This window comes from Aplosporella prunicola (assembly GCF_010093885.1).
Source record: "Aplosporella prunicola CBS 121167 unplaced genomic scaffold K452scaffold_34, whole genome shotgun sequence".
Taxonomy (NCBI): domain Eukaryota; kingdom Fungi; phylum Ascomycota; class Dothideomycetes; order Botryosphaeriales; family Aplosporellaceae; genus Aplosporella; species Aplosporella prunicola.
The window spans coordinates 75307-100290 of record NW_022983562.1 but is presented as its reverse complement, the minus strand read 5'-3'; the positions used below and the strand labels follow the sequence as shown (position 1 = coordinate 100290).

Here is a 24984-nt window from a genome sequence, read left to right as displayed (position 1 = left end):
TGTACGAAGAGGTAACTGAAGACTAAGAATGAAACTAGATTAACTGGGTAAGCTGCAGTCATCCTCTGGTGTGCATTGTAGCGTTCGTAATGTTGATTGATGAAGTAACAATCTGGTCCACAGCGGACCCGATCGTGCTGCTCTCTTCGATGAATGAGGACGTTCAACGTCTTTAGGTGGCCTGGAACGAGGTAGAAGAAGCGAGCACAAGACATACAAAGAGTTAAATTATTCAACTCGTATCATATCTACCCTCTATTCACTCATTGGTCCTTTTTGTCATGCTCCATGTACCAAGCCACAGTTTCTTTCAGACCCTCTTGAAAGCTGACCACAGGTTGATATCCGAGAACTTTTGTTGCTTTGTTGATATTAAGTGTACGCGTGATGTACGCAAACACTACACCCTCTCGAACCATGACAGATTGTTTGCGACCGAGAGAAAACAGCCACACACCCCACTGAGACAAAAAGCAGGTAATGAGGGCAATGAACTTGGGGATCTTGCGGATCTCTTCCGGCTTCACTGGCTTGCCCATAGCGGCGGAAACAGCCAGCGGAAAGTCCCAGAACGTCATGCGCTCCCCGTCAGCGAGCATAAAGGCCTCGCCTTCCACACGTTGGTCAGTGGGTAATGGCGGGGCGTCCGAAGCCTGTAGTAGGCGTTCAACAGAAAGGAGACAGGCGTGCACCATGTTTCCAATGTACATGAAATCCCATATATTGCCGTCTCCCATTTGAAAGCGAGTTTTGCCAGACTTGGCTAGAGTGACCATCCTTCCTGTGAATGCAGGGTTGTGCGGACCAAATGTGGTGCACGATCGGAGGGATACGGTCAACATCCCCCCCTTTCGATTGGCGGCAAGCACGTGCTCTTCAGCGACGGCCTTCGTGTACGTGTATACCGTCTTCTGTTGCGGCGGTCTAAGGATAGGCATAGTCTCGTCGGCCTCAATGAGGTCGGTCTCATTATCGTGGACGACGCCGGAAGAAGAGGTGAAGACAAAGGCCTTAACGCCGACTGAGCGCGAAAGCTCTAGTAGGCTGTCGGTGCCGCCTACATTCACCCTCCAGAAGCGTTCGTCATTGCGGACAATACTCGAAGGACATGCGGCATGAATAACAATGCGTGGCGGCGGTTTCAGGTGCTCGAAAATCTCTCGCAAGCGGGATTTGTCGGATATGTCGCATTGGTGGTAATGGGAATTGGGAAATGCTTTCTCTGAAATGTCGATATCCAAGACTGTTACGGCGCAAGTTGGTTCAAGTTCGAGGATGCGCCGAATAAAATGGTAACCGTAAAAGCCACAGCCACCGGTGACGACGACCGACTCAAAGCGCTTGTCGGACTGCATTGCGGTCGGAGGTTATAGGCGTGAAATTGGATAGAAGCCACCAGGAACGGGTGGTATCCATATATATTCTGGTCTGTTGCTATGGTAACATCCTTCCCCTTCGCGTGCCGCCGCAATGCCGCAACCAGGTGTTCTCCGTACGGCCTGCACTGACCAAGACACTTTTCCTGGGTTGTTAATGGAAGCGAGCATGCGGCGTGAAATTTTCGCTTAAGCAGGTTTGGAGCAATCCCGATCAGGTTTGAAGAGGAGGGGCGTACGTGGGTGTGTGGCACAGAATGGGTCCCAACACGCGGTCATGTACGAAACAAAAAAACAGCGCAACGGAAGTGGTAGTTCTCGCCGCAGCCGTCACCCGCGGTAGATGAGTTCCTCGCCACATATCTTCATGCAGACATGGTTATAAGCGCTGCGTTTGTCGATCATTTTGCCAATGCAACGATTCAGCCCACTAAAAATCTGATATACAAGACAATCAGATGTGACAGGCGCAAACAACGATGCTAAACAAAGAAACTCAGGTTCACGTTTAAATTAATTTAAGTTAATTAAGATAAACGTCCGATGGCCGCTGAAAGCCCCTGCTTAGCATGGAGAAAATCGATTATGACAGGACCAAATAAGCTCCCGATTCTCACAGTACCGCAAACCTCAAATGTACGATCTGTTTCGAAAGTGTGTTCGATGAGAAGATCACGGTATATTTTGAGGAGGGCAATGAAATCGACTTGAACACTATCACTAAAGAACCGTTTATTTGAATCCTTGAAAAGAATGCCAATGCCAACGCAGCCCAGCCAATGAAGAGTGGACGGCCCTAACAAGCGGCATCAAAGCTAACAATGATACCTGGGCCTCGCCAAAACCTAGCCCGGAATTTGGTAGAAGTACGAGTTGCTAATCGTAATGCGATCACTGCCACGCGTCTCGCCGACATTAGTAGCTTTGGATGACGCATCTTGAAACTAATTGTTATTAGCATCAAGTGTACACAAGCTGCAAGTATCTGCAGACCAAAATACTTACAGCATAGGAAAAGTAACTGCAGAAAGTACCTTCAGGGCTACCGTTTTTGTACTGGATGTAAGCATTGAAGGCGAACTGGACAAAGAGTAAGCGATTTATCTAGCTACTTAAACCAGTAGGTAAGACTTACGCAACGAACCGGTTTTCCCGACGCAGGCGGATGCGCCTCGTTGTATGCAGTGTTGGCCTTGCACCCTTTGCCGCAGAGACTGGGATCGAATCCGCTGGTGTACAGCTCGTACAGGTAGTAGCTACTGTCCTGGACCGCACCAGCGAGTGGGCCTTCGGGAGTAAAGAAACTGGGGACCATGGGAGCGGCGTAGTTCTCCTTGTTGTAGCCATTCGAAGCTACGATGACGGACTGGAACTCGCTGAAGTACGCTCCCTTGTTGGTGGCCGTCTCAGCACTAACCGGGTAGCCGTAGAGCGTGCACTTGACGTTGGCAGTCGGGTCGGGGTTCTTGCAGACGTCGTAGTCGGGGCGGAGTTTGGGCTCGCGTTGGATGAAGATGTTGAAGCCGAGGCAGTCCTTGTCGCTGTTGCATTTGGCAGCACAAAGGCTCGGGTCGTATTTGTCCAGCGTGAAGACTCCGCGGTAGCCGATCTCGTCGGTGGAAGCTTGCTTGTTGGTGAAGGCCGTGGAGTAGTTGCCTGGAGAAGAAGCTTTGGTTGCGTAGTCGGAGTATGTCGCGTAGTTGAGGAAGGCGTTCGCGGTGTCGGGCACGGGGAGAGTGCTTGTGGGCAGAGCGCAGCAATCCCAGCCGTTGCTCGCGCACTTAGCGGCTGCTGCCTTTGGGTCGACGGCACGCTTGATAGCGATAGAGGTGCTGCTTCCAACAGAGTCCGGAAGAGCGGCCGCGCTGGCCAGGCCGAGGATTCCAACGAAGCTGACGTACTTCATGATTGATGGGAGCATTGGGTGGATGGGGAGCGAGTGAAGTGAAGATGATGAACCCTTGAAGAAGCGGGCTGAAGGGCTTTTATATGTCAAATACAACCAGATTCGAGCGGCCTTGAATGGGCTGAAAGCATTCTAGACCGTCCGGAAGGAAAAGTAAGTCTCCCAGTCTTAGATCTCCGCCTTCATCACTGACATTGACGATCTGGAACTACAAGCGTGGTGTTTGGCTGCGCACTGGATGGTGGTTTCTTCCAAGCTAGTTTAGTAGACTCTGTGGCTTAGACTATGGTTGAAAGAAGCAAGATCCGACCCTTTCACGGCTTTTGTTGTCTTGATGTGGCGAGTGTTGCGCAACTAAACAGATGGCGCAGTATCTTTCTGTATACAAGCCATACCGCTATCATGCGATTGTGGGGTGACTTGGCCAGTGCATGGATCGAGAGGAGAAGCACTTTAACCAGGCAGTATTGTTGCTATAGATCTCTGAGTAAGTCTTTGAATACTGCGACAGTAGAATGGTGGTAATAAAGCTGTCAGCACTGACTTTGTTTGCATTGTAAGCGATCTCTCCCAGAATATCTCGATGATGCTTTTTGGAAAGACCCGAGAGCCATATTTGCTAACTGGACAAGATCGTGGAGGAACTCAGCTATGGCCTGAGATCTCTGGCTTACAAGGTCTGTCGCGATCCAGGCTCAACAAACCCACAGCATCCCAGGATCGGCTTTTGGGACGGTAGTCTAGACTTGCAGAGTAGGCTTATCCCAGTAATTTATCTAAAACATCTGTTACACAAATGGTTCTGCTTTTTTTATGGCACTTGCCAGATGACTTTTCAACCGCCAGAACCAGGCCTTTCATCAGGCAAACCCACCATGCGGCTGATTTCCAGATCAAGATCGGTTCTTCTAGGCCCATGGTGGCTTTATACGATCCAAGAATAGCAAGCATACACGAAAATTAGCCCCTGGAGAGTGTGTGGGTCAGTGAAAACTAATACATGAGATTAATTTTCGGCGATTATATGTGGTACCGGATAAAACCTGGTATAAAGTCTTGACAATAGAGAATTTTTAAAAAAAAATTATAGACCTGCCTACGACACGATGCAACAGTGAACACTGGCTTTCAGCACGGCGGCTCAGCTCTCGTATTCGAGATTATCCTGTGTAACAGCTGACGCTGCCGCGACAAGAAAAAGCAAACAAACTAGATCCCACACTGTGCGGCCTTTGCCGCTACTATGTACAACCAGCAAAACAATGGCTGGAGCACACGGACGGCTGACATCCAAAGCCATAGGCTAGGGGCCTAACATCGTCTTGATTGTAATGGTGGTTGATGCGGGGAATCAGGTAAAGAATTTCCGGGTAGTCTTGGCGCGTCAGTCATTTGTCATCGGAAAAGCACTGCAGCAGGTGCAGTCCAATTGCTGCTACATAAACGAGTGGTTACCTAGGTTTAATTTGCATGGAAAACTGCTTGCCTGTGTTTGCGAAAATCAGTGAGCTGAAGAGTGCCTTGGCTGTTGCCTCCTGGCTGCCTACTGTTGCCTGCGCTTACGGTTGCTCGGCACAGAGGAAAACTTCAAACTCTTTTTAAGATCTTTAAGAAAATACCACTGAGACCTTTCTCTTTAAGAATAAGAACATCAATAATATTCTTTTCCAGACGCATGAGAAAGTTTAACAAAGTAGACATTACATCTAACGAGCATTCTTTTACGACGTTCTGACCCACCACGCTCCGCCCCCACGACACTCAGACCAACGAAATCTGCCTTTTCACGTCAAAGTGACGTGTTCTGCAAGGGCATAGCCTCATAAATCAGCGCGCGGGCCATTGTTCAGCCCCTGTACCGATCCGCTCTCAGTCCCCTATAACATTTAACATTTAATTCATAATGCGCAGCCTTGCACTATGAACAAAGAAGCCGAAACTACACGGTGTCGTCTTTCTCTTTTAACAATGAAGATCCAAAGCAGAAAACAGCTTTCCATCTTACCCTCCTTCTCACTGCATGCCTCCAGGCATAGCTCGCACCAATCGCACAAACGACAGCCAAACGACAACTGGTATAAAAGGTCCCCTCGTCGCCTGTTTTTATTTGGCAAACGGCCGACAGTAAACGCACCACTAGCCTTGCTTCCCGCCGAACTCGTTGAGCAAATATGCGACAGCTTAGAAGCGGTTGATATCAGCTCCCTACGGCTCGTTTGCATTCAGTTATTCGAAAAAACGACCAGGGCTTTCTTCATCACCTCCTTCAGCACAGTCACCACAGACTTTTGCACGAAAAGCTTGCGACGGATAGAAGAAATATCGCAGCATCCACAAGCACGGCAAGCTGTCAAAGAACTCGTGGTTGCGGGGGCAAATGACGTCGGTGGAATGGATCCTGACTTAGGACACGACATCGAAGGGCAGTGGCATCGTTCAATACGAGGGAACCTGGAAGCACCATTGCCTGATATTGTCAACAGATTTCTACGCGAAGTAATCGTAGAAGGCTTGCCAAATTGTCGTTCCTTCCGCATCCGCGCCATTTCAGGGCCCCAGTACTTTCCAGCCAACCTCAACGGACCGTCAACCGCCTACCTTCGCTTAACCGACGTCGTGGAACTCCTTTTGTCCCACTTTTCTGAGTTCCGTCTACCGGTGAAGGCTTTCACTTTGGATATCAGCTCTTCAGGCACGTGTCAGGACATGCGACCGTTGCGGCCAGATACATACCGTAACCCAAATTTCGTGGAAGTATGGAGCAACCACCTACAGGAACTAGATCTCGTTATATGGGGCTGGTGGGATCTAACGCAAGAAGTGAAAAACTTTATAACGGCGCTTATCGGATCTGCCACGAATCTCAAAACCCTTTCCTTGGACAGTTCGAGTACAGACTCCCTTTTGGACCATATCTCTGCCTCTCAACCGTCGTGGAAGCCGCAACTCCATCACCTAAATCTCCATTACGTTTCATTTGACAGCGACTCATTTTTCCGCTCATGGAGGCCTCCACTCCGCCACTTAAGCCTCTATTCCGTCCATGGCGACCGCCACCTATTTTTCAACTTCCTTTCGATTTTCCGGGAGACCCTTCGAACTTTGTCATTAAAACATGTCCGGCTTGAGATTGATTCCTTCCAGGATTTTCTGTCTGCCTTGGCCCATTGTTTCACACACCTTGAAACCGTTTGCTTATTTGTCATATGTGTTCGATTTCCGGGTTTCAATCATCTTCGCTTTGTCAATTACTGGTGGGACCGCGCTAAGGACTTTCCACCCGGTGTTCGTTGGATACAGCAAGGTAGCCGCCCTCTAATAGGGGGTATCCATTACGAAGGGCCTGATGTTGTTGGCGTTTTAGAGTCTCTCGTGAAGGTTGCCTACGTGCGGAAGATTAGGGGTGTTGGTGTCGAACCTTTGGAGATCCCGGTAATGTCTCCTGCTGCAGAGCCATGTCGTAACGCTTGGGTTTTGTATCCAACTATTTCCAGTTACGCCTTTGGCCGAGCCATTTAACAATATATACAAGGCCCAGAAGGACAGGCACTTCAATCAATGGACCAACTGTTCTGGAGTGCACTGTCAGTAATCGTAGCATACAAGCAAAAACAAGAAGTACAAAGAACTTACGAGGCCAAAGCTTGATCGCTGTCTGTTCCATAAGTAGCCACCGCCACAGCAATTGCGAGTTCGAAGTTATTGCTTGCAGCAGTGAAGCTTTGAGTTGCTGCCAGCTTGTATCCAAACCCTAGCCGTTGTGTGATCCACAGTGTAGCAGTAAAGATGACAAAGAAGTAGACGATGAGTGGGGCGGCGACTCTGACAACAGAGACAATCTGGTGCACAACGCGGTGTCCCTGTGAAGCAAACAACACCAAGATGGTGTACAAAAGTCCGATCAAGGACCAAGGCGCAATACACCGAATGAACTTCTCGTCGTACCAACGCCCGCCGGTCAATTGGCGAAGTGCAAACCGCGTGATGATTGCAGCACCGAGCGGAATGCCTAGGAACACTGCAACGCTGGTCGCGACCGTGGAGTATGACACTGTGATTGCCGAGTTTGAGTGACTGATTATATTGATGAAAAAGACTGCGAGCGGCGCGTAGAGGACCATCTGGAGCAGGGAGTTGATGGCAACAAGAATCGCGCAGTACTGGTTATCTCCGCCTGCAAGACCTGTCCAAACGAGAACCTGCGTTCAAATGTTAGTGAGTAAAGCTCTGCAAGAATGGAGGAAAAGAGCATACCATAGCGATGCATCTTGCGAGACCAACAAGCACTAAGCCCTCTCGCAATCCGTTCTCATCTGGTAGAAATGCCCAAGCAAGAGCAAGCTGCATTTCGTAAGTCTTTGCAAGGAAATGCGAGCATTCGGAAACTTACCATGAGAAAAGGAGCAATAAGCCAGTTTACTACGATGCTGAACAACACTTGTCTCCAAAGCTCTTTCGTCTGGAACGCTTCATGTAGTGTTTCGAACTCGACTTTGCACAGAATTGGATACATCATGACCAGGAGGCCAACCGCTGCTCAATCCGTTAGCAAAAAACATAGAACTTTTTAGAGAGCAAAAACAAACCAATGGGTACCGAGACACCGACAAACTTGCCCTTCTCCATTGCTGATCCAGTCTCGGGTACGAAGTTGCCCAAGATGATTCCAATGGCCATGGCAAGAATGATCCAGAGTGCCAGGAAGCGATCCAACCATCCCAGGCCTTTAAAAGCGGATACATTTGTTGATTCGAACTCAAGTCCGGCATCCCTCTCTTTCTGGTTTTCAGGATCCTGTTGCACACCAGCTGACGGAGCGGCTTTCATGCTTCGGCGGTTTCCATTGTCGAACTCCGCTGAAGACGGGGACTTTTCGGAAAACGGCATGCTTGTAGCTAGAGTTACCGTTCAGAGTTCAAACTGATTTCCTAGGCGCAGGAAATAATGACTTCTCTGTGAAGAGTAATGAATATTCGATACTTTATGTGAAGGGGGGCGTTTTTCTAGTAGTAGGTAGACGCATATGGTTGGTCATTGAAACAGCCAATCAGATCGCAGCAATGACATGCCCGGAACGAAGGGAACGCGCTTCAGTAAGGCAGAACTAAGCCGAAAATGGGCATCAGTTAGGGCTGTAGCGCCCTTTGCTCATCCAACTCCAGATTCCAGGGAATTCCAGAAGCTTTAATAAAAATCTTACATAGCGTGATTGCAGTACATATCGGACAGACAGTACTCATAGCCGAGAAGAAAGAGCTGGGAGACATTGCCCAGAGGGTCTTTTTATCAAGCATGATTATCCAATTACGGAAATCCAATGTTATCTTGTCTTATATTATCAGAGCTACGCAATTCGCCTATTCTCGAATTCAATTATATCAACACAAGTATTTGCTGCACATAGGTGAAACAACAAGTCGAAGAGATTTGAGAAACAGACTAGCCGCATATAAAGAAAAAGATATTTGAAACAAACAGGTAACAGACGGCAAAGAAACATTCGCAAAGTGGCAAAGTAACGAAGAATCTTTCCTTTAAACGAATACTCTCCCACTGTGACTCTTTCATGTACGCTGTACCCTCAAAATCCAACGGAAAAGTTTTACTTTTCCGCTTTGTCATGACCGGAGAGGAGGTATCAGAAACAGTTTCCTCTTTTTTCCAGCACCAGTTGTCCTATCTCAACGGTGTTCGGTTGACAAGAGCTCGAATAGTTCAGCCACCTTATTTGACGAAGCGGAACCTTGCAGTCATGAAAGCATGGGGAAGGAGCTTCGTGAGCCTTCGAATCTTGTCCGTGTGCAGCTTTTTAACCCTTAAGGAAAACCTCAAGGCCCAGAACATTTTCTAGTGATGAAGACATTCGTTTGGTGTTGTAGAAGATTCATAGTTCTTGTATGGAGTAAGGTGAATATGGCTGCTGTTTCCAGAAAGCCGAGGCCGCAGTGCTGGCGTGGAACTCGGTCGTCCCTCTTGAAGCCTTTGTAGGACGCCCTAGTTCTTAGATGAATAATAATACACATCAATTCCCAAGTCCCTAAGGCGTCTGATTAAAGTTGTCGTGAACTGTAGTTAATTAGGACGGGCCTGTATTTAAAGGACGCTTTTGTCGCGCGTTAAGTATATTAATGCTCTACCTATCTCTAATATTTATCGTTGCAAGTCGCTCACAAAGAAGTATTTTATGATGAAATGTCCTCGTTGATTGGTCCTCTCGTCTTTTCAGTGGGTACCTGGTAAATCAAGTCACATCAGGGTATGGCAATCCTCTCTGCTTATACATTGACGGTGGTCGTGGCTCTCCTTAAAACGGGAGATGTGTAGGGGGCTCAGCCTCGCGTTCAGTGCGCGTATGGCTAGTGGACACTCTACCTTCTAGTTTGGGTTTTAGTGCTTATTATTCGAGGGTATCCACCTCAGCCTGTGTTTCTATTTGTGTTCGTTTAAATTACCGCTATCCCGTAGAGGCTGCTTATGTGCGTCAAGTGTTTCAGCCCACGAAATCTACTCGGCACATAGTTAATACGGGCAATCACGTCTACAGCCTAAGTAATCAGCTGGCTGCAGGAACTGATGGTCACCCAATCCACTCGTTGGACGCCCATAAACTAGGCACCCGATCGTCGTTGCACGTGGACGGAGCACAAGGAGCACAAGAAAGTGGCTGTGTGCTACACAACATATCAGGTGCAATGAATCAAGTGTTGATAGTTACACAGCTTTTCAAGATATATATAGCCGGTAGGCGTGGTCGGCTCACTCATCTCTCCTACATAAAATATGCCTCATTAGAACACCGAGAAAAATCAGACAAATTAAGCTAACCCGGTATTTAAAACCTATTCACCCACCCTAAATACAACTTGTGTATCCGCTTACCGTTATATTCGTCATTGTAGGAACTTCAACAGCCTTTTAAACGGTCTAATGTCATACGTATCAACTACAAATAAGGCAGACGTAAGGATCCATTGCAAAAAAGTTACTGAATATCTAACATCAATAACTCTTTTTAAAAGTATCCACAAGAGTACGATGTCGGCGATTATGTAGCGGTCAGAATTAAAGGCGGTGGAAGGTTATTCAAGAAAGTCATGATCGTGGCAAAGCTTAGGAAAGCTGGTGCGCAATGGGAGTATCAGCTGAAGGACAAAGGAGGAGAACTTTACCAAGATGAGTCAGGGAAGGAAAAATGGTTTCTGGAGGAAGACCTTGATTTTGCATAAGCCAGGTTTAGGCTAGCCTTCAAAGTAGCTTAATGCAAGCCAGTCAAGTCTTGTAGAGGAAAGCGCTTGCTCGTGATAAAAACAAAACCTTAGAGTTTGGGAAACTCCTGGTTTTCTATATATGTTGTGCATTTGTGGCATTTTTATTCATCGTCGGTTTTCTTCCGATAGCCCTGTATGTGATACGCCACCAATAGAGTGTGACTTCTTGTGTGTACATTAACCGAATTTATCGAGCCACATTTCTTCGTTTATTTTTGCTTTCTGTACTATATAAAAGGCCCGTACGTTTAACGATAGATGCTAAGGAATCGCACATCCGAATTACGCATTTTTGCGAACAAGTTTGCCGATGAAATCCCCGAGGATATGCCCTTTTGAAGAATATGCCTGATACTACATCCTCGCCTGAGCCTAAGAGGCCCTCTTTTGATGAGCGAGTTGAAACTTTATGTAGTAAGCAACACTGAAATCTGGCAGCTATTTCTCTTTTAACAAGAATAGTTCTTATCATCAACCGAGTAAAAAGCCTTTTGAAAGGCAAGTCAAAGAGACCAGGCCCAGGCTTAGAAGATGAAGAAAGTGGGTCGAAAGACGAAAAGATAGAAACGGGTGGGGATACCACAAGCTTGCCAGACACGAAAGTCATTAGATGTACGTGATAAAATCGGAAAGAAGGCCGCAACTGACCCAATCACTACGCCAGTGAACCAATATGCCCAAGGATATCCGCGCCTTGCAGCTTTCAACGCAAGCGAGCAAAACCATATGCTGTATAGAGGTTTCAGCTATGTCCACTCTCGTCTTCTTTTGGATCTTCAAACCGAACTATCAGAGCTTGAGAAGAAGCTATATGAGTTAGATGAGGAAGATGAATTACTGGCGAATACAAACAGCGAGACGAAAAAAAGCCCTCTACGCTCGCAATTACTGGACGTTGCTAGAGCCAGAAGGCAACCAGAAACCACAAAGGGAACTGAGGGGCAGCAATCCATAACAAAGGAACCAACAAGGAGAGATATACTACAGGAGCTTCACAAGAAACTTTTAAAGTACGGTCAGTATGGAATGTTCTAGTTATTTGCAGGCAAAGAATGACTTTATTTGATTGAATTACAGACGAACTCCTTATCAAGGCTCGAGAGGTTGTCTCCTTTCAACGTCCCACGGATCGCGATTACCGGAATGTCACAACGTGGTTCTCGAGTGAGCGTCCTCTCGTCCAGCGGGAGGAAGAGTATATACTGTGGAGGGAGGATCTAGTATCCTTACGCCATGGTCAGGAATGGGCTGGCTTTGACGGAAAAATTGAAGCTACTCTTGACTACCTTAAATGCGATTTAATAGAGGTAAGACTTATTACTGACAGTACCTACGGCTCTAGGTGACTAACAGGAGATTAATAGAGAGTTTTCGGTCGTCCAGGCCGCCGCCACAAAGACGAACGCGAGTTGAACGGCAAACCTCTCAATGGACAAGTAACCTACTTCTCAGCCTCGCGCGTAGAGAAACTAGTAGGCCTGATCATCACCACTCTAGTCGTAATACTTCTCGTTATCCCGGTGATTGCGATGTTGTCTCTCGGCAAACATAACCCCGTGTTTTCAGCAATCGGCATCATGATCGGCTTCACTCTATTGTTCGCTGCAACAATGTCTCTCCTCACAAAAGCTCGGACACACGAACTCTTCAGCGCCAGCGCAGCTTACTGTGCCGTTCTTATTGTATTCATAGCGAATTTCAACTCGCCAAACGGCCAAGGTGTTCAATGAAAGGAGGGGTTCTTTGACTTCTTTCAGCGGAGTTACTTCCAGGTCCTTCATATTCCTTGGAGCAATGTCAGCACGTCTTTCTTCACAATCTCCCGTCGTAATAACGTGGCTTTCATATGTGCTAGACGCCCGATCACATACGATAGTGTTATCCTTCCCCTAATCGTCGGCCCCACCACCCGCTTACACAGACGCCACCACGTCTCACTCCTATGTCTTACCCAAGGTAACAAAATGGCGCACAAGTACAGCGCCGGCACTGTTTACCATTACGTGAGGTTTAGAGCGCCAGGTGCCCCTACAAGCCATAAGCTATATTTTATGTTTGCCTCTTAATACGACAGTAAGATTGCCCGCCTCCGCCGTACTGCTCTCACACTAATAGCACGACAGACAGCGAAGTCTATAGATGTCCGCGGAGTGCTTTAAGATAAGTACTCTATTTTCTTCATAAAAATCACTGTCGATGTGTCGATTATTAGTTGACTCACCAGAAACACCAGCCTTCAGTTCACTCGACGCTCTTGATCAAAGAGGCCAGACACCGCTAAACCAACCATCCGTACCTACAGACCATAAGTCTAAACTGACATTGTAACACTATATTTCTCCTCAAGCAGTTCAGCATATCGCTCCAACCCCTCCCCTACAAGCCTCACAAACGGCCACGCAGCATTCGAAGCACTGAAAATGCTCGCCCACAGCCTAACCACCGCAACCGCAAGAATGATCAACTGATGCCGTTGCGAAGAGAGCTGAGCGGACTCTACCAGCTCGATCTCACTCGCTTCCCGAACCACTCGCTTTACCCATCCCGTAATCTCTCGCTCAAGACCTACTTATGTGGTTAGTACTTAGTACTCCAATGCTCCAGCCAGCTACCAAGCAAATGTCGCATGAAAGGGTGTGGGGAGACGGCTTACTAGATATAACATGTGACTCCGCGTCTTCGGCCAGAGCGCAGAGCCATTTGCTCAAAAACACCGCACACTCAAATCCGGCTACCGCGTGCTGCACGCTCCAGAGCAGTGCCTGGCTCCGCGCCAGATACGCCACACCCAGCTGCACAGGCACATTAAGCGCGTGCACAGTATGCAGTAATGTGCGCAGGAGATGCGGGCCTCGTCGTGGCGGAGGCGCTTCCCATATTTTCTTTGCCACGACCTCGGCATCACAAGTCTGGAAGTGCGCGTCTGCGAGATATGGGAAGTGAAGACGTATATGTGCGAGCCCGTAAAGTGCGGTAGCAGTGAAGGCAAGCGAGTCCCTTGTCTGTAGCACGGAGAGGACTGACTCGGGCGCGCGCCGCCATTCCTGTCGCCAGCGGTCGAAAGCCGCTTCCAGCTCCTCCACGTCCGCGCGGCGGAGCTGCTCCTGGTGCCCTTGCATCTCGCCACTGCTTAGGGCAAGCTGCCTCGCGAGTGCAATCCGCTGCAGCAGCGCGTGCACGAGGATGTAGTTTCCGGAAGGCGAAAGCACCGGCACCGCCTCATCTGCAGGCCCTTCTTTTAGGACACACTTGAGCGCGTGCCCAAAACTAACATCCACAAGAGTATCCTTTCGCCGCGCGGAGAGCCAGGCTGCCTCGCTGTCTGTAAGCCACTCGCTGCAGGAGCTGGGCAAGTGCAACAAGACTAGCTCGCGTACGTGCAGTACAGGAGGGATACCAAAGGCGGCCTCTTGCAAATTGAGGAAGCAGAAGGCAAAGAGTGCAGTTCGGCGGTGTGTTTCGGCTTTGGCCCAGGATTGCCAATTTTGGGGGTACACTGCTGCAGTTCCTTCTTCTGCTAGTTCGGAAAGACCGACTTGTCGCACACAATAGGCGAGGAGGGCTCGGTAGGAGAGCGACTCTTGCAGGAGGGTTGAGTCTGATTGCAAGGCGGAGAATGTGGAAAGGAGGAGGATTGTACGGGTCGTGCCCGGAAGATCGGGCGGGAGAGTGTGCGGGTGTGAAAAGTGGAAGAACGGCACTGTATGAAAGTCTGGGAGCTCGTTGCGTTGAATGCGGCATTTTATAATCGCACGAGATGCGGCGTAGAGGGCTATCCCGGCCTTTGTTTCGTAACGATACTGGGCGCCGACAGCAAGGATGGCGAGGACGAGTTCGGGGGCGTTCGGTACGGCGGTGATGCTGAATGTGGGCATGTGAATGACGGGGAAGTGGTGGCTGAAGCCATCAACAAAGCCGGCCACGTAGCGGGAGATGGAGAGGCGAGAAGGGACAGTGAATTCCCCGAGCACAGCCTCGAAGGGCAAAACCTGCTCAACGTATTCGATGCGCTGCTGCTCATTAACACGCCAGGGGAGCTGTAGCGGCTTGAGTTCGTGGAAATCATCTGGTTGAGTCAGTAAAATGTAAAGAGAACGTGATGAGCTTCAGTATACCATCTCCAGCTGCACCATCGGGAACCATGAAATGCCTTTCGGTATTGCCCGGGTCTCTTTGAGGCGTCACGGTAAAGTCCTGGCCGGTGAAGAGGTCCAAATCAAAATCTAGGCCCGCAAAGTCCAGAAAGCGTGTGAAGTCGAGAGCGACGTCCTCAGATCCAACTCCAGCAGGGGCAATGAGATCATCAGGTTGTGCTAGAACGAAGCCATTCTCCAAGAGCGATGTCTTCCCCGATGGCAGGCTTAAGTTGCTTTGCGGCAATGCCCCGTGTGCCGCTAGGCGCTCATGGCGAACTAAAAGATCCTGGCGCGAGAACGATTGTCCGCACGAGCATGTATACGGCTTTTCCTTCGTGTCTGGACCATGCCGTCAGTGCGTGGTTGAAGGAGAACGGCAGTGGCCGTGGAGGAATGCCCCACGCGTGCGAATGTGCCGTTGGAGGTGCTCTGATCTTGCGAACGCCCGAGCACAAAACGCGCAAGTCAACGGCCGCCCTGCGCGGTTGCGGGTGCGGGCGTTTTGCATGCGTGTGAGTGATGGAGGGAAAGATTTGGGGTTGGGGTTGATTGGAGTGGGGGAGTTGCGCTTGTTATGGAAGGGACGAGCTGACAAATCTGTCCGCTAGTGTGGCTTACCCCAATTACCCCAAATCTCTAGCTTCTCCAATTGCCACAACAACAGCACACTGTCGTCACTACCCCAAATGCCCCCAATGCCAGCGATAGTGACGTTGTCCGTCTTCTCCAATCTCCAAAAGGTGTCGATTTCAAAGTCGTTGATTTCTAATGCGAGGACTAATCACCCGTCCATCATACAGCTACATAAACCAAGCAAACTTCTTCTGAAAATGCGAAGTCAGAGCAAACATCATCAGTTCTTCAAGTCATCTTTGCCTAGCTAACATGCCTCACAACATCCTCATCACTGGCGGCTCCGGGTACCTCGGCGGTACTCTTCTCGCTCACTTCCAACCGTTCGGACTCTCGAACTACAACAAGCTTTTCGCATTAGTCCGGACGCCCGAACAGGCTGAAGCCGTCAAACAATACGGCGCTGAGCCTATCACCTTTTCTCCAGAAGACGAGGAAGCGACAAAAAAAGCCGTTGTCGACAACAAGATCACCATCGTGTACTTTTTGATGGGCGCGTACTACTCGACCAGCCAAGTCAACTTCATCAAGGCGCTTGCCGAGTGCAAGAAGGCTACCGGCTCGCAGGTTCACTTCCTCTACGTGAGTCGTCCTGAAATAACCCTCGAACATCGCATCGAGAGAAATGCTAAAATAAAATTGCCTCTTTCAGACGAGCGGCGCCAAGATGTTTTCCAGCCTTTCCGGAGCTCCGATCGACCGGCCCTTGTTGGATAATGATCCCGGCCTCTACGAGCAGCACAAGAACCAAAAGGCTCCGTATGAGGAGGTGCAAATCGTATGTGTCTTTGTTCTATCTATTGTAAAAGAATCTCACTAAATCTTCCATCCCAAGGCCACCAACACCAATGTCACTGTCACTGAGGAGGGCCTGAAGCACGGCGTCAGGACCTACATCTTCGTTCCTTGCATCGTTTGTAAGTGCACTGAGGCATTAAAGGTATACCACAAAAACAATAATTAACACCAGAGAAGACGGCGAGGGTGAAGGTTTCGGCAACAAAATCTCTATTCAGACCGTAGACATTGTCATCGCGGCCAAAGACACAGGCCGAGTCTACAAACTCGACAAAGAGCGCACCGTAAGTCCCAACACGCGCTAAACACATAAACATTTTGCATTTCTGCCCATCTTCACCCAAACACCTGTATTTGCTGCTTACAAACACGAAGACCTGGCCCGTCTGTCACGTCCGCGATAACACGACGCTCTACCTCAGCATACTACGCGCAATCCTCTCGGACCAGAACCCCGACCACGGCAAAAACGGCTTCTACCTCGCATCGCCGGGCAACGTCGCCTGGGAAGACATGTATGCGGCGTTCGCGCAAGCGCTTGCGGCAAAGGGCGTGATTGACTCCGCGGAGCTGGAGCTGGTAGACGATGTTTCGCTGGGGAAAATGGCGGAGGCGTTGAAGGTGTCTGCGCCCAGTGTTAGGGTCAAGATCTCTGGCCAGTCGACTTTCACGGCCGCGCATGGAAGGTCTGTTGGTTGGGAGCCGGAGTTCATGCCCGAGCATATTCTGGAAGCCGCGAGGGCTGAGACGGAGCTTATTTTGAAGCATTTGGATGATCGTCATCGTGGCTTGCGGTAGGTTCGTGTTGTTGGGGCTTGAATGGGTACCTGTCTGGGAAGGGCCGGGACAGCACGGATGTGACGTGATGACGCTGCGGAGGAACGTTACGGTGAAGGGAATTGGAACGGGCCGCGCGATCGGTTTGAGGAGCTGGTGAAGTTCGTGGAGGAGACGAAGGTGAGGCCGGCTGTTGGTCCGGTTTTTAAGTTTGAGGAGACGAGGGATGCGATGTTGTATCTGGCGAGTGGCGGGCATTTTGGAAAGGTGGTGATTAAAGTAGGTGATGAATCTAGAGGGGATTGATGTGGTGGTTGGCAGCTTTACCGAAAGTACTCAGTACCTAGTTTTTGTTGCTTGAACATCAGTGCCGGTGGCGTGTTAGCAATAACTAATAAGCTTCATTTTAACCTCCAATTAGACGGCAGCGCTTGCAACCGCTAGGATTTACTAATTGGTCTGACAGCAACCGTGAGGAAGCACAACACCAACACTTGACAAATGAACCGAGAAATCAGAAAGAAGACGTCAGCAGATATCGCAGTAACCACAAAAGCCCAAGGTAAAAACGTTGAAAGACTTGGGCAGCCCTCCCTGTTAGCGTCCTTCTGAATCCGGTTAGCACGGCTTTGTCAGCACGGATAGCGCGAATCTTCCGCAACTCAAACTGCCAACGAAACATGCGCAACAACGAACAACAAACAACAACGAACAACCCACTCCCACTCCACAGACTAAGCCAATGCCCCAATTACAGTCTTCAGACACTCAATCGCATCCCGCCCCGCCAGCACGGAAAGAACGGCGCGAACAAGAACGCGCCGGCCGTGAAAAAGCCGACCAGCCCGAAATCGATAAGGCACAGGCCACATGTGGCACGACATGGGGATTAAGCGGCGCGGGAGCCTAACGACTCCAGGCACCAACGCTCGTATTCAGGGCGCTTAAACCCAAGCGCCAATCGCTGCCGTGTAAACTCTCCGAAAGAGGTAAGCGTTACGGGTGTCACATGGGCCATGGTTACCTTGCATGCGTCCGGTCTCCACTGCTGTCAGTCCATCGCCACCACACTACCGGCTCTGCGGCTCTGTGGAAGGAGATAAAATGCGGCGACTTCGCTCTGTTTTTTGTGCGCTGAGTGTGAAGTTTGCTTCTTGTTCAGTCAGTCCTCTTTTGATTCACCGTTGCCCGAAAGCTCCAGGACCTCAGGATAAAAGAAATCAAAGAAAAGAAAAGAAAAGAAAAAAGAAAACAACCTACCCACAGCAATCATGTTCGCCCACCTCACCACCGTCCTGGCCATCGCAGGAGCCGTCTCTGCCGCCTCCTCCACTTCCGCCGCCGCATCCTCAACCACCTCCTTCAGCAGCGCGGTCATCTCCTTCCCCTTCGTTGACCCCTTCCACGAAGCGACCTACGTCCCCGACAGCGGGATAAGCGGGCGCATCATCGACGTGCAGTCGTCGCGCACGACGCTGGTCTTCAGCTGCCAGACGACAGCCAAGTCCGTTGACGACTACTTCAACAACAAAGTGGGCGCGCTGTGCGCAGACAAGGACGACGACTCCAAGGAGGTCGAGGTCATCTACGGCGACGGCTTCTTCGGCATGCCCATCATCCAGAAGCTGGATAACGCGGGCAAGACGACGGCCCACTTTGACCTCGGCTGCGCCGTCACGGCTTCCCCGGCCAAGAACGACGCTAGCATCACCGCTAAGAGCGACCCCGTCTGCACCTATGACCTCAAGGGCAACAAGAACGCCAAGGAATTCCAGGAGCAGCTGGAGTGCTACCAGGACAATGTGGCGGGGCCCATTAGCGCGCAGATGCAGTCGACCTTGGTAAGTCGCAGTCCTCCTTTCGATTCACACAGCACCTACCCATTCGCGGGCACAACCCCGGAGTTGCAATAGACAGTGAAGCTGACCCACCCGCCTGCGCAGAACACGGCCAGCGTCGACGCCTGCATCTCCTCCATCTCCGCGGCCAAGGGCACCCCGACCCAGGCCCTGGTCACACACCCCGCGTCCGCGGTGCGCTACTGGACCGTCACGGTCACGGACGTGCCCACCAACGTCACGCTGGCCGCGTCGCAGACGGCGAAGAACGGCGCTGCGGGCTCGAGCTTTGGCGTTGGCTCTTCGGCGGCGGGCGTGCTGGGGCTGCTGGCTGTTGTTTTGGGGTTGTAAAAGCGTGCGTGGTTTGATACGTTGAGACAAGGGTTGTGCGGGACGAGATAATGAAATGATATGATTACGGTTTATGGGGTTCGTGTTCGTATGCCGCTGCTAGGTACTATTGTATGTAGGTAGAGAGAGTTTAGTCTGTACGATTTTTTGCTCTTCCGTCAGTGGTTCGTGAAGCGGAGGATTCGGCTCGGTGCTATTCTTTGCGACTGACGGTGACGGAAGGTGCACGAGCGAAGGATTCGTACGCTTAGGTGCTTGGTTAGTGGTGGCGCTGAGCATGTGAGCGCTGAGCGGTGAGCGAGTTACCTAGGTGAGACATGGGGGCGGCCCGCGCCGCCGCATTTCGCCGACGCCTCTGACCCCACAGGAGCTTGATTGCGACTTTGAAGAGAGATGGTTTCGCTGGCTCTCAAGTGTACCTCGCGCACGAGACCTGGACCAGCGTGTAGGACCGTCTACGCTAAAAGACAATACGACGGCGCGGACCTGGAGCGCGAGGAGGTTGTCGAGCTGTTGTTGGTTTGGACGCCCGGGAGTGTGCTCAGGGCCATGGGATTTGCGGTGCTGCTGTTGCTGCAGTTGCTTGTTGAGGTTGTGTTCGGGGGGAGGGGGCCGGGTAGCGAGTGTTTTTTGTTTAGAGATGATTCACGTGCCCCACGACGATTACCTATCGTTACGTCGCGCTCGTCGCTCCTAACCATCCTCGCTCAATTCATCCTCTTCGCACCATCCTCCTACGTCTTTGTTGGCGCGTAAAGCGTCGTTCCCCGACGACCCCGACCGCGATAGCACGCGCGGTGGTGATGGCTGCGAAATTCATGCTCTCGTTGCAACTGAGGATGAGGGAAAGAAATACGCGAGCCTGGACGAGGGACTTGCGTTTCTGGGGCTACAGTACGTCATTTCGCATGCATATGCGTCTGTCCGGTTCTGTGCGACAGTAAGAGCTAGTCGGTTATAAGCTGCGCGGCCCGCGTCAGCCTTCTCCGCGAGTACAGCGATGTTCAGACAGCGATACGAAAAGTTCCTCAACGGACGCGCGATATGGGAAGGGTGTGAACGCAATCCGCTCCATTATGTTGAGACCGAAAGCTGTAAGTACAATTGATTAATTGGAGTCTAATGCACCCTGATATTTGGTGCATGCAGCAGCCCGCGTGGATCAGATTTACAGAGGCCAGCTCCAGAATGACTTGGAGGTGGAAGATTGGCTCCTGGAGCGAGGTTACTTTTCCCGTCCTCCCGGAACCGGCACCAAGAGAGGGAAGATCCGCCTACTTATATGCGAGCGCCTTCATGTCGAGCCTCCAGACTTCGCCATGAGCAAGAATTCATTCGAGTCTTTGATGAGGGTTTTCGATTTACCCGTCGAGACTCTTCCGGCTTTTCAGGGCCACAACGGAACCCATTTCCGCCGAAAGAGGTATTCGGGCGATCGCCTCGTCTCGGTTGGTATGAAACGTGTCTCTAAGAAATGCTGGGGTTTTGCTTACAGCAAATACAGTGATCATTGTTAAACTGCCGCAGATATTCCAAATAGAAAACTGTGGACTTTCATTGACGCACTACTGCGACACAGGGAACACCAATGCATTCCTATGGGGCCGAAACGTCGTTCGCGAGAACAACCCCACAACGGGCAAGCGAGTGAGGCCGCATATCGCGGTGTTCGAAACCGTGTTAGAGTGCATGGCGCGGTCATGGACGGACCCGCTTCTACTCCCGGCAATACTGCTATACGACTACGTCGACAGAGCGGAGCGATTTCTCAGATCGGATATAGACCTGTCGATGATGAGCCTTGACAGGTATCTTGGGGTGACACGGACGGGTAGGAATTACAAAAAGTACAACGACCCGCTCGACCATGTTGCGCCGCTGGAGAATATGGCAAGGAGAGAAGAACGGGTGAGACTGACGTCGCAACTGCACACTAACGCGTACAATACTGTGGCTTTGCACCACAACATGCAATGGGCACACCGGTACTGTGCGTTCATGCAAAGCACTGTTGAGGAGACTACGCATGAGCTCAAGCGCACAAGACAAGAGACGGAGGTGCAAGAATCGGTCTCATTCCTCCAGAACAAACTCGAAAGCATTCAGGACTTTGTAAACCAGATCCGGGACAGGCAGGAGCGCCAACTAAGCGTCGTATGCAACCCCAGCAGACAAAACCAAACCTCTGCGCAGAGATAAACGCTAACCTCGCACCCTACCCCACAGCTAAGCAGCTTCATCGACCAAGCCGACAACGACCAGAGCATGAAAGTAGCGCGAGATGCGCGCGTCGACGGGTTAGCCATGAAAGCGCTCGCGCTGCTAACAGCCGTGTTCCTGCCGCCGTCTTTCATCGCCGTAAGCAGTAACATCCCCCAGCCACCGCTCATACTATTGCTAATAAGTATTTACTCTGCACAAGACCATGTTCAGCATGAGCATGTTTGACTGGCAAGCCAAAACCTCCTCGGGCGTCACGTCTAGCTACTTCTGGATCTACTGGGCCGCGTCTATCCCGTTGGCTGTTTTGCTGCTGTTGGGCTGGCGCGTGTGGTGGCGCCGCCAGAGAAGCGTTTATGATGAGGAGTACTGTCCTGAAGGGGGGAAGAGGTGGGATCCCCCGAAAGCTGGTGCCTTTTATGGAGGGAGCGGGAAGGAGGCTTTGGTCTCTCGCGCTCGCGATTGATGGGCGCGGAGGTTTTGTCGTGCAGTGGTTGGCTTTACTGCGGTAAGGCATGGGACTGGGGAAAGACATTGTAAGCTGTAAAATAATATTATGAAAGGAGGAAGTCTTACTCAAACAGTAAACTAACCTACCCCAAGGGCTCTGAAGCTGGCTCCGATCAGTGCCGCGGAGATTTCTAACCTCCGACGTCCGAACCGAAACAGCTAGACCTGCACCCGAAGCTTGTTCCACGCATACAGATCAGCCAACGCGTAGCGATTGGTTCGAATTTGATCTGAAACTAGGGTCCTCAGCGGATTATAGCCCGTATATCCCTCGTCGGAAGCGCTGTCGCCACCATCGCGGACAATTTTCGGATACACTGCCGACCCCGGGACGGTGAAGTGTCGGCAACGGATTTTCAAGCAACTATTCGGATTACAACTACCGGCGCATTCTCTCCCATATTAATTACAACTTCGTTGATATTGTAGCTTTAGCTTTTCGAGTTAAAGCTCAATCATCGTCGCCAGCTACAACATGTTATATACTCGTGGCTAGTTGGGTAAATTCCCGAAACTGCTACTGGGCTTCTCTGATGAGTATGCTTGCTACACCGTCTAGCTTGCGTCATCCCCCTGGGTATTTCACAAGAAACGTGCCAAAAGCGGGGCTCGGCAGAGCGCAGCCACAGTGGGGTAGGCGGCAACGGAATTAGCGCATATAGTATCGGATTTATTCTACTACAGCAAAAGGCACTCATATAAAAGCCGTACCTTCGGATATACCAGGCCACAACAACAATAACAAGGCAAAATGGCGACTCTCAAACGGCAGTTCCCCGACATCGTCTTCCGAAAGCTCACGCCGCCCGCAGAGCACCCTACGTACGAGTACGACGGCTTCAATCCCTCCGTGCAGACGCTTCCGAAAGGCCACACGCGCAAGCCAGGGCTCCGCCCCTTTGGCATCGACACCGTATTCGAGAAGGACGTTGCTGTGAAGCTACGCGATGGCGTCACGATCTACACGGACGTGTTCCGGCCAACCTCTTCGAGCGAGGAGGACGGCAAAGTTCCCGCCGTGATCCCATGGAGTCCGTACGGCAAAAGCGGACGAGGTGAGTGTCCCCGGCTTAGGCATACGGACTGCTTGCTTAGCCCTCGCCAAATAGGATCGTTTAACTACGATAACATGGGCCCGTTCCGTATGGGCCTCGCGCTGGACCAGACCTCTGGCTACGAGAAGTTTGAGGTAAGCAGTAAAAGGCAGTGTTCTGGCACACCTGAAGAGTGCAGACTTAACTAGCTTACGTGCAGGCTCCCGACCCCGCCGAATGGGCTGAGCGCGGCTACGCGATCGTCAATGTTGACCCCCGCGGTGCCGGCGACTCCGAGGGCGAAATCGCCTTCTGGGGCCAGCAGGAAGCCGAGGATATGTACGACTTTGTGGACTGGGTAGCCGCGCAGCCATGGTGCAGCGGCTCAGTTGCGTTTGCGTGAGTTCTGTTACTGGACTCCCACCCAGTTCCCGTGTACGGTGCGCTAATGGTTTTACCAAGCGGCAACTCCTGGCTCGCGGTCTCGCAGATAAACTTCGCCTCCCGCTTCAAGCATCCCGCTGTCAAGGCGCTTGCGCCTTGGGAGGGCCTGTCGGATCTTTATCGCCAGCAGTTTGTGCGTGGTGGCGTTCCACGCGTGGAGTTTTTTGATTTGGTCACTCAAGGCTTTGCTGGTGGTTTGGTTCGTTCCTATGCTTACGCTTATGTCGCTAACGTTGATCTAGGTCATGGCCGGACTGAGGATCTCAAAGCAATGTACCACAAGCATCCGATCTTTGATGAGTATTGGGAGGATAAGGCTATCAAGGTTGAGAATATTGACGTTCCGCTTTATCTGACTGCTTCATACTCGTAAGTATATACTACGGGAGACTGCAGTTATTTGTCTAATGATGCTTGAAAGGACCGGACTTCACTCTGAAGGGTCATTCCATACGTTCATGAAAGCAAAGTCTCAGCAAAAATGGCTCCGAGTACACGCTTCACAAGAGTGTAAGACTGAAAGCACCAATTTGATTCCTGTCTCATACTAATGTACCCCACAGGGCACGACATCTACCGCCCAGATGTGAATGATGAGCTCCAGCAGTTCTTCGACCACTACTGCAAAGGCATCAACAACGGCTGGGAGAAGACACCCGCTTTCCGAATTTCCCTGCTCGGCTTCACCGGAAGCCCAGCGAAGACAATCGTCGAGCGAGCGGAAGACGCGTGGCCAATCCCGCTCACAGAAGAGGTGAAGTACTACCTCGACAGCGCCACGAAGACGCTCTCTCCCACCGCACCAACCACCGAAGCCTCCGCAAGCTACTCCGCGCATAGCGCAACCGACTGCCTCGTAATTCTCCCTTCCCTAACACCCCCCAACAAAAAAAGGCCGCGCGAAACTCACATGCCCAGGACTTCACGCACACCTTCGCAGCCTACACCGAGCTGGCCGGCTACCCCGTCGCCAAAGTCTGCATCTCCTTCGCCAACCCCAACGTCACAGACGTGCACGTCCAAATCCGCAAGAAGTCGCGCAGCGGCACGCTCCTCGCGTCGCTCAACTTCCCCGTCCCCATCCCCGAGCGTGACGTCCCGGACACCAACGTTGCGAAGTTCCTCGGGCCGGAGGGCATGCTGCGCGCGGGCTGCGCGGGCACGAAGACGCTCTGCAACGGGCGCGTCGCTTATGCGCTTGATAGGGCCGCGGAGCCCGTGCCTGTGGACCAGGTCCTGCAGCTGGAGATCCCGATTTGGCCGCTGGGTATGGTGTTTGAGGCGGGCGAGGGCGTCGTGTTGAGGGTTGCGGGAAGGGAGTTGCGCCTGCCGGAGTTGGAGGGTCTGGAGAGGGGGAGTGGGGGTGAGGAGGGGGAGAGTGCGAGGTGCACGCTGCATACTGGGGGGAGGTGGCAGAGCTGGGTGCTGCTGCCTGTTATTCCTTGAGGGGTTGGGTGGCGGTGCTGGGGCTTGGTCGTCCTGGGTGGAGTGTGCAGAGGATCAATTACCTGATCTGGTTAGTGTGAGTTTTACGCGACTTTGGCAATTGCTTTGGGGCTTTGTTGCTTGTTTCACTAAACCTTTCTTTCTTTCTCCACCTACGCTTTGTCTATCCATTGTTCCTTGCTTTGGTTGACTGTTCTCTTTGCTTTTACCAAACCCCGCTATTTGCACCCATCACCTGGCTGCTGCC

The 24984-nt window shown here is 51.1% G+C and overlaps 11 protein-coding genes across 11 annotated transcripts; 7 read left to right on the top strand and 4 right to left on the bottom strand.

Annotated features, from left to right (window-relative positions):
- Positions 1 to 251: 251 nt before the first annotated feature.
- K452DRAFT_258195 (uncharacterized protein) lies at positions 252 to 1362 on the bottom strand. The gene has a single exon (XM_033538463.1). The coding sequence runs from the start codon at positions 1353 to 1355 to the stop codon at positions 264 to 266; it is 1092 nt and encodes a 363-aa protein (XP_033392813.1). The 5' UTR covers positions 1356 to 1362; the 3' UTR covers positions 252 to 263.
- An 874-nt stretch (positions 1363 to 2236) lies between these two features.
- K452DRAFT_201582 (uncharacterized protein) lies at positions 2237 to 3099 on the bottom strand (the record flags this gene model as incomplete). The annotated part of the gene is made up of 3 exons (XM_033536044.1): positions 2237 to 2313; positions 2378 to 2456; positions 2512 to 3099. Coding segments are annotated over 3 exons (744 nt in total), but the record flags the coding sequence as incomplete, so codon positions are not given.
- Positions 3100 to 5037: 1938 nt separating this feature from the next.
- K452DRAFT_114217 (uncharacterized protein) lies at positions 5038 to 6905 on the top strand. The gene is made up of 2 exons (XM_033535064.1): positions 5038 to 5357; positions 5423 to 6905. Exons 1-2 carry the CDS (start codon positions 5303 to 5305, stop codon positions 6799 to 6801), a joined length of 1434 nt encoding a protein of 477 aa, XP_033392811.1. The 5' UTR covers positions 5038 to 5302; the 3' UTR covers positions 6802 to 6905.
- Positions 6767 to 8109, bottom strand: K452DRAFT_236492 (uncharacterized protein; the record flags this gene model as incomplete). The annotated part of the gene is made up of 5 exons (XM_033537513.1): positions 6767 to 6854; positions 6916 to 7481; positions 7537 to 7623; positions 7673 to 7815; positions 7869 to 8109. The coding sequence occupies 5 exons, from the start codon at positions 8107 to 8109 to the stop codon at positions 6767 to 6769; spliced, it is 1125 nt and encodes a 374-aa protein (XP_033392810.1).
- A 2100-nt stretch (positions 8110 to 10209) lies between these two features.
- Positions 10210 to 12280, top strand: K452DRAFT_329409 (uncharacterized protein; the record flags this gene model as incomplete). Its single annotated transcript, XM_033545055.1, has 6 exons — positions 10210 to 10242; positions 10302 to 10477; positions 10789 to 10792; positions 11145 to 11565; positions 11628 to 11857; positions 11915 to 12280. 6 exons carry the CDS (start codon positions 10210 to 10212, stop codon positions 12278 to 12280), a joined length of 1230 nt encoding a protein of 409 aa, XP_033392809.1.
- A 481-nt stretch (positions 12281 to 12761) lies between these two features.
- Positions 12762 to 14822, bottom strand: K452DRAFT_114190 (uncharacterized protein). The gene is made up of 3 exons (XM_033535063.1): positions 14666 to 14822; positions 13204 to 14616; positions 12762 to 13118 (listed from the first exon to the last, which is right to left on the bottom strand). Exons 1-3 carry the CDS (start codon positions 14691 to 14693, stop codon positions 12862 to 12864), a joined length of 1698 nt encoding a protein of 565 aa, XP_033392808.1. The 5' UTR covers positions 14694 to 14822; the 3' UTR covers positions 12762 to 12861.
- A 536-nt stretch (positions 14823 to 15358) lies between these two features.
- K452DRAFT_291870 (uncharacterized protein) lies at positions 15359 to 17187 on the top strand. The gene is made up of 5 exons (XM_033541267.1): positions 15359 to 15901; positions 15972 to 16097; positions 16155 to 16236; positions 16295 to 16401; positions 16493 to 17187. Exons 1-5 carry the CDS (start codon positions 15572 to 15574, stop codon positions 16913 to 16915), a joined length of 1068 nt encoding a protein of 355 aa, XP_033392807.1. The 5' UTR covers positions 15359 to 15571; the 3' UTR covers positions 16916 to 17187.
- A 132-nt stretch (positions 17188 to 17319) lies between these two features.
- On the top strand, positions 17320 to 18179 carry K452DRAFT_291867 (uncharacterized protein). Its single transcript, XM_033541266.1, has 2 exons — positions 17320 to 18044; positions 18155 to 18179. The coding sequence occupies exon 1, from the start codon at positions 17637 to 17639 to the stop codon at positions 17802 to 17804; it is 168 nt and encodes a 55-aa protein (XP_033392806.1). The 5' UTR covers positions 17320 to 17636; the 3' UTR covers positions 17805 to 18044; positions 18155 to 18179.
- On the top strand, positions 18166 to 19083 carry K452DRAFT_302248 (uncharacterized protein; the record flags this gene model as incomplete). The annotated part of the gene is made up of 2 exons (XM_033542568.1): positions 18166 to 18735; positions 18838 to 19083. The coding sequence occupies 2 exons, from the start codon at positions 18166 to 18168 to the stop codon at positions 19081 to 19083; spliced, it is 816 nt and encodes a 271-aa protein (XP_033392805.1).
- A 1169-nt stretch (positions 19084 to 20252) lies between these two features.
- K452DRAFT_236457 (uncharacterized protein) lies at positions 20253 to 21769 on the top strand (the record flags this gene model as incomplete). The annotated part of the gene is made up of 4 exons (XM_033537511.1): positions 20253 to 20535; positions 20579 to 21237; positions 21310 to 21441; positions 21506 to 21769. Coding segments are annotated over 4 exons (1338 nt in total), but the record flags the coding sequence as incomplete, so codon positions are not given.
- Positions 21770 to 22200: 431 nt separating this feature from the next.
- On the top strand, positions 22201 to 24954 carry K452DRAFT_114106 (uncharacterized protein). Its single transcript, XM_033535061.1, has 8 exons — positions 22201 to 22868; positions 22923 to 23002; positions 23068 to 23246; positions 23310 to 23482; positions 23534 to 23660; positions 23713 to 23801; positions 23855 to 24147; positions 24210 to 24954. The coding sequence occupies exons 1-8, from the start codon at positions 22565 to 22567 to the stop codon at positions 24735 to 24737; spliced, it is 1773 nt and encodes a 590-aa protein (XP_033392803.1). The 5' UTR covers positions 22201 to 22564; the 3' UTR covers positions 24738 to 24954.
- The last annotated feature ends 30 nt before the right edge of the window (positions 24955 to 24984 follow it).

Bases quoted from the DNA above. Each gene is read 5' to 3' on its own strand.
- K452DRAFT_258195 (XM_033538463.1), bottom strand. From the start codon at position 1,355: ATGCAGTCCGACAAGCGCTTTGAGTCGGTCGTCGTCACCGGTGGCTGT.
- K452DRAFT_114217 (XM_033535064.1), top strand. From the start codon at position 5,303: ATGCCTCCAGGCATAGCTCGCACCAATCGCACAAACGACAGCCAAACG. The intron at 5,358-5,422 runs GTATAAAAGGTC...ACGCACCACTAG, and splicing joins CGACAGCCAAACGACAACTG to CCTTGCTTCCCGCCGAACTC.
- K452DRAFT_114190 (XM_033535063.1), bottom strand. From the start codon at position 14,693: ATGGTTCCCGATGGTGCAGCTGGAGATG. The intron at 14,617-14,665 runs GTATACTGAAGC...TGACTCAACCAG, and splicing joins CGATGGTGCAGCTGGAGATG to ATGATTTCCACGAACTCAAG. The intron at 13,119-13,203 runs GTAAGCCGTCTC...TAACCACATAAG, and splicing joins GGAGTCACATGTTATATCTA to TAGGTCTTGAGCGAGAGATT.
- K452DRAFT_291870 (XM_033541267.1), top strand. From the start codon at position 15,572: ATGCCTCACAACATCCTCATCACTGGCGGCTCCGGGTACCTCGGCGGT. The intron at 15,902-15,971 runs GTGAGTCGTCCT...TGCCTCTTTCAG, and splicing joins CGCAGGTTCACTTCCTCTAC to ACGAGCGGCGCCAAGATGTT. The intron at 16,098-16,154 runs GTATGTGTCTTT...TTCCATCCCAAG, and splicing joins CGTATGAGGAGGTGCAAATC to GCCACCAACACCAATGTCAC.
- K452DRAFT_291867 (XM_033541266.1), top strand. From the start codon at position 17,637: ATGCCCCAATTACAGTCTTCAGACACTCAATCGCATCCCGCCCCGCCA.
- K452DRAFT_114106 (XM_033535061.1), top strand. From the start codon at position 22,565: ATGGCGACTCTCAAACGGCAGTTCCCCGACATCGTCTTCCGAAAGCTC. The intron at 23,661-23,712 runs GTAAGTATATAC...GATGCTTGAAAG, and splicing joins TATCTGACTGCTTCATACTC to GACCGGACTTCACTCTGAAG. The intron at 24,148-24,209 runs GTAATTCTCCCT...TCACATGCCCAG, and splicing joins ATAGCGCAACCGACTGCCTC to GACTTCACGCACACCTTCGC.